The sequence below is a fragment of the Rhagoletis zephyria genome, unplaced genomic scaffold, assembly GCF_001687245.7.
Source record: "Rhagoletis zephyria isolate East Lansing unplaced genomic scaffold, Rhagoletis_zephyria_1.1 Rzeph_scaffold_23996, whole genome shotgun sequence".
In the NCBI taxonomy this organism is placed as follows: domain Eukaryota; kingdom Metazoa; phylum Arthropoda; class Insecta; order Diptera; family Tephritidae; genus Rhagoletis; species Rhagoletis zephyria.
Window position 1 is genome coordinate 303 of NW_016181054.1, and position 6,154 is coordinate 6,456.

General features: G+C 44.0%; 1 protein-coding gene across 1 annotated transcript; it reads right to left on the reverse strand.

Annotated features, from left to right (window-relative positions):
* Window positions 1–2,893: 2,893 nt before the first annotated feature.
* Window positions 2,894–5,992, reverse strand: LOC108381825 (uncharacterized; the record flags this gene model as incomplete). Its single annotated transcript, XM_017638223.1, has 3 exons — window positions 5,464–5,992; window positions 4,783–5,379; window positions 2,894–3,057 (listed from the first exon to the last, which is right to left on the reverse strand). Coding segments are annotated over exons 1-3 (942 nt in total), but the record flags the coding sequence as incomplete, so codon positions are not given.
* Between the last annotated feature and the right edge of the window lie 162 nt (window positions 5,993–6,154).

Consider the following 6,154-nt stretch of genomic DNA (forward strand, 5'->3'; position numbering starts at 1 on the left):
AAAAAAAACGAAGTAGTGCATACATGCACAGTTTCGGTTTAAAACCGAAATAATGCATATGGCAAAAACCGAAATAAAGCATACATGCACAGTTTCGGTTGAAACCGAAATAATGTCTAAATGCACAGTTTCCATATGCGCAATTTCGGTGCCCCACTTCAAACTTCAATTATACAACAATTTCAACTTGTAGGCAAATCTATTGAATTTCCGTGAGTTTTGCACGAAGTTTAGATAAATATTTATATTTTTGTTGTATAATGAACTATGTACATTGTAAGAAATTCCCCGGGACAAATACATATGCATATAGAAATTTATAATTTGGTGTGATTTTAATTTCAATTTTAATTTATGTTTTAAATTATTTAAAAGTATTAACATTGAAATTTCGTATAATAGAAATGTTTATCTATGAAATCATATATTGTTTTCTTATTTTAAATAAAAAAATTTCAAAAATACAGCATTGAACTTGATGTCCCGGTTTCAAGAATGCAAAAGTTGGCAACCGTGGTATGAGCTTAAGGTAGGCAGGGTAGTATAGTAGGTGCATTTTTTTTGTAAACGAGCGACAAAAGAACGCTCAATTCGGGTAAAATTTCCTTTTAGCAACTTAAGCAACCCTGTTGTTATCTGACAAGAATCGCATGATTAGTTTAACGGGATTTAGATATAGAAACCAATGGAAATGAGTAATTATGCGAGGTATATACATAATTATTTAAAATATTAATCATGTATATAAGGAAAAAAATACCTTGCCACTTTCCCATGAACAATTCACAATAGAGCAGTTTTTTCACTTAACAACACTACATTTCAGGCGCGTATTGTTTAACCGGCCTGGCTGAACTCAGATAAATAGCCGAGTTTTTGTTGTTGCTTTGCATGTATTTCGTCATCTAAGCGAGTGTTCTTTTCTAGCTCGGTTGCAAAAGAATGCACCTAATATAAAAATGAAAACCTAGGAATAGTATTTCCAAAATTAATAAAGGCATAATTAGAAACGAGTTTTAAAGCCAAAACCTTTTAAGGGCTAATTACAGTCCTTAGGGCCAATTTAATAATGCAACACTTAAAGTTCCCTTTGCAAAATTTTCGTTTTAGTTAAAGTGTCATTTAAATGTACTTTAAACAAGAAGTATTTTCATAATAGTTGGCAATGCTGAACTCGGCAAAATTGCATCAGCTGATTGTCATAAATATGTAACAGAAAAAAGTTTCTCGCTCCCTCTTGACAAAATCGGGTCCCTTAGCAAGGCACTATGTGTGGGTTCGTGTGTGTGTGCAAAGCTTTTGTAAGGGGTTTAAGGAACTGTCAAAACTCGAATGGATATCAAATGAGCAAGTCAAAGCGAAACACGTGATTTAGTTGTTTTTAGCGGGTGCCTGAAAAAATGTGTACCCCCAGAATTTTGCATCGACATGATAGCCCGAACACAATAGGGGTATTCTCTGAGTCTTGCAAAGCCCTTGCACGGTGCACGGATTGCACGGTTTGCAAAGCTGTCCCATACGAAAACCGGTTTTAACCGTGCAATCCGTGCAATCTGTGCACCATGCAAGGGCTTTGCAAGACTCAGAGAATACCCCTAATGAAAACGACGAGCTACGGACCACAGCTGTCGAATTATTTGAACACGTACACTTATGTAGATAATTATTTTGGCGACGACCGTGCTAGGCGACGACTGTGGTTGTGGCCAGATTAGATATATTTCTATTTTTTCAGCGACAAATAAGGTTCTTCCTCTTCTTTTATGTCAAACTCATACTAATTCATGATGTCGCTGCCGCGTTCAAAAAAATCATGTGGTCATCGACAAAGCGTTTAGATAATGAAGATAACAAATTGGAAGCTGTGGCCCGTAGCTCGTCGTTTTCAATGTATTCAGAACTTCAGTCTTAAAATAAAACTTACACACAATAAACTACTTCTCGTCATACCCCTTATTATTATTATTAGTACGTCGGGTATACTCGCGCTGCGACCTAAAAGATCTATTGTGCTAAACCCTGATTGTAGTCACTCCAACCTTAGGCTATTCAAGAAATTAAGCACATTGGAGGGTGCCGTGTTCCAAATCTTGGATGGAGAAGACAATCGTTCCCCAAGGTGCATCAGTCTGCTATTCATGATACGCGGGCAGTCATACAGAATGTGCTCCGAGGTTTCCTCCGCCAGCCCACAGAACCTGCAGTCCGTCTCTACAGAAAGCCCCATTTTGTTTAGATGGTACCTTAACTTGCAGTGTCCTGTCAGGTAGCCTGTAATAGTCCTAAGACCCTCCCGGCTGAGTTCACGGAGTCTTTCTGAGTTCCTCTTGGAAGGAGTTATGAATTTCTTTGATTGTCTCATTCCCTTTGACTTACGCCAGTGGGCAGCAATCTGAGATTCCTCCCAACTCCTAAGTAGTTCTGCAGTGTATCCTATAGATGTACCACAGAAAGGCTCGGGACCACGTTTTGCGAGATAGTCAGCCCTTTCGTTGCCTTCAAACCCTTCATGCCCAGGGACCCACCACAGCGTAACTCTATTATGGGCTCCTAGGCTATTCAGAAGAGTTTTACAACTGTCCACAAGCCTAGATGTCGTTTTAAATGAGTCTAAGGCCCTTAGTGCTGCCTGGCTATCCGACATAATATTTATTCTGGCCCCGTTTGTCCTTCTCCGAAGACATTCTCGAACACAGACTTCGATTGCGAAGATCTCCGCCTGGAATATGGTTGGGTATGAGCCCATTGGCAGACTTTTCTGGAACCTTGGTCCAAGCACGCCTGGCCCAGTACTCCCGTCTTCCATCTTTGATCCATCGGTATACCATACTTGGGACCCTTTGTCAATCATAGATATTATCGCTTTACAGCAGTCCCTTTCAGGAATTCTGACCTTGTAGGGCTTATCAAAGGATAATTTCGGTAGCATGATATCTGTGAGCTTGATAGCGGGATCATCCAGAAAAGGCTTGAGAACCTCCAAGTGACCCCAGAGATCTCCACTCTTCATGCTGATTACATTGGGCAGCCGTATGGAGCTCCAGCAGGCCTCCTTTTCTATCAGAATAGATAGAGGAGGAATGCCTGTAATTATACCGAGGGCATCCGTTGGACAGGTGCGCATAGCTCCTGTGATGGCCACACAGATCAAGCGGTGTAGCTTGCTCAAGGTGGCACACGCACTTGCTTTCTTTGCTTTTGGCCACCAGGCCAGTGCCGCATATGTGACAACAGGTTTCACGACCGTATTGAAAGACCAATACGTTAGTTTGGGTGATATTCCCCAAGTTTTACCATGGAGTCTCTGGCAGGCATAAAACGCCCTTGTAGCCTTGTTGGTAATGTTAAGGAGATGTGAGTTCCAATTGAGCCTTTTGTCCAGAGTTACCCCTAGATACTTCGCCTCTTCTGAGAACTCAATTTCTGTCCCTGCCAAAGTGGGTTTAGTCAAGTTGACTTTCCTTCTATTGGTAAATGGGACAACGGTGGACTTCTGCGGGTTTATTGACAATCCCTTTGAAGCACACCAGTCTTCCGTTAGACTGAGCGCAGCTTGCAATCTGGAACAAATTGTGTCCTCATGCCAGCCGACAACGTAGATGACTAGGTCATCTGCATATCCATATGCCTTGAATCCATTGCCATTTAGCTTTTCAAGAAGTTCGTCAACAACCAGTGTCCAAAGTAGGGGCGATAAGACTCCCCCTTGAGGACAGCCACGGGTGGCATTTACTGCTTGCCTGTCGTCTCCTAGTTCCGCTATTATGGTTCTGGACCTCAACATGCTTATGATCCAATCCTTTAGAAGGACAGGAATATCCTTTCGTATCATAGCTGTCGATATTGCTTCATAAGACGTATTGTCGAAAGCACCTGATATGTCCAGGAATACACACAAAGCTATCTGTTTATACCGCAATGCCTTTTTAATGACTTGAGTTAGGCTATGTATTGCAGTAATAGTAGATTTGCCTGCCTGGTATGCGTGCTGACTCTGACACAGAGGCTTATTCCTGAGAAAGTTATCCCTTATGTGAAAGTCAATAAGTTTTTCTAGTGTCTTTACTAGAAAGGAACTGAGGCTAATTGGCCTATACGCCTTTGGGAGTTGTGCTGAGTTTTTCCCCACTTTGGGTATAAAGACCACTTTGACTTCACTCCATGTTGTTGGTATGTGAGCAAGTAAGAGACTTGCTCTCAGCAATCTGACTAGTGGCCCTGATATTAAGCCCAAGCTCTGCTGCAGCAGGCATGGGAAGATACCATCTGGACCAGGGGATTTATATACACTAAAGGTTGAAATGGCCCACGATATCTTTTCCACACTGACGATTCTTCCTGCTAGGCCTCTAGTCCTCCTGTTTGCGCACACAGCGTTCGCCGTGTTTGTCGAAGGACATGTGCCTTGTGGAATACATCCCGGGAAGTGGGTTTCTAGCAGAAGCCTGCTGGTTTCTTCCGGGGTGCCAGTGTAGGTACCATCTGGTCTTTTCAAAGTGCATAGGACTTTCGGATGATCTAGTTTAAGGGCCTTCTGAAGGCGATGCACCTCTGGAAGAGAGGAAATACTTCCGCAGTGCTCACGCCACGTAGCCCTTTTAGACCTTCTGAGCTCACAGTTGTAAGCGGTTAGGGCTGACTTGTAGGCGGTCCAGTCACCTGTTGACTTTGCCCTATTGAAAAGTTTCCTGGCTCTTTTCCTTAGTTTTCCGAGAGAATCGCTCCACCAAGGGACATCCCTTTGAGACTTCTTGGTTCTCAGTGGGCAGCTCTCTTCAAAACCTTGTTTAAGAACATCTTGGAACTTTCTCGCCTCGTCCTCAAGTTCATAGACGGATGAAATTGGTGCAGTAGAACCATTCACTTCCCGCTCTATGTGGAGGCGAAAGAGTTCCCAGTTTGTTTTTCTGGGATTTCTGTAAACATGGTTTGTTACTCTTTGGGCTTCTATATCGAATCGAATATGCCGGTGGTCCGACATAGATACCTCATTTGAGACATGCCAGTTTGAGATAAAGGTCGACAAGCTAGTTGAGGAAATTGTCAAGTCTAGAACCTCCCCTCTTATAGCATTGACAAAGGTCGGCTCATTACCCCGGTTAAGAATAAATAAGTTGTTCTTAGTGATAAATTCAAGAAATGACTCACCTCTAGAATTGGTGTCCGAGCTGCCCCAAACACAGTGATGGGCATTGGCGTCACAGCTCATTATTAGTTTCAGCTTTCTCCTTCTGCAGTACTCCTCTAGGGCTATTACTTCCCTTGTGGGCATCTCACAGCTGTCGCCTGGGAGGTAAGCTGAAGCGAGAACGACCTCTAGTTCTCCCATTTGAGTGGGCACTTTAGTCCATACAGCAGCTAAGTCCTGTTGTGTCAACTCTGAAATGGGAACAAAAGTCATGTTATTACGTAGTAATATGGCCGCTCTGGGCCTGCAGTGTGTGGTATCGTAAATTATCTTACCATCACAGTCGTTTAGGCCTTTAATAGCCCCGGCGAAAACCCACGGTTCTTGGATGAATGCGACATCCAAGAGTTCTGTTTTGAACCTCCTGCATAAGACGTCAGAGGCCGCCTTTGCATGATGGAGGTTCACTTGCAGGCACTTGATGTGCCTAGGCCTATCGCTTGGGGGGTTTGCCATTTTTCGGCCTTGAAGCCCGCTTGGCCATCTTTTTCCCCCTATTGGTGGCCATCAGGGTCTTCTCCTCCATTGAAATCTCCCCTCGACCTTGTCTCCGATTCGCATTTAGCGGAGGACGGAAGGGATTTTGGGCGAAAGGGGCCTTTGATCTCTCTGGGCTGGAAGGTACCCTCTTTTCCGTGCCAGGAGTGTCTTCTGAGCAGCAGGGCCGCTCTATGGACTCCTGGACAGGTGCTTTTTCCTTCTCCGCTGCCCCTGACTGCTCTGAAGGTAACCTTTGCAGTCCCTTGGGTACGTCCTTGGAACCGCAAGGTCCCTCTTTGAAGCACGCACTTTGTGCAGTGGAGGAGGAACTGGCTATAGGAGGCTGTGCACCCTTCGGGTCTGACGACTCAGTCGTCTTCCCTTTTTTATGGATGCGCACCCTGCCATATCCATAATTGACTAAGTATCCCAGCCTGTCGAGTGTCTCCGCTGAGTGCGGGTCAACCGCTAGAGTGAGCTCAGTGG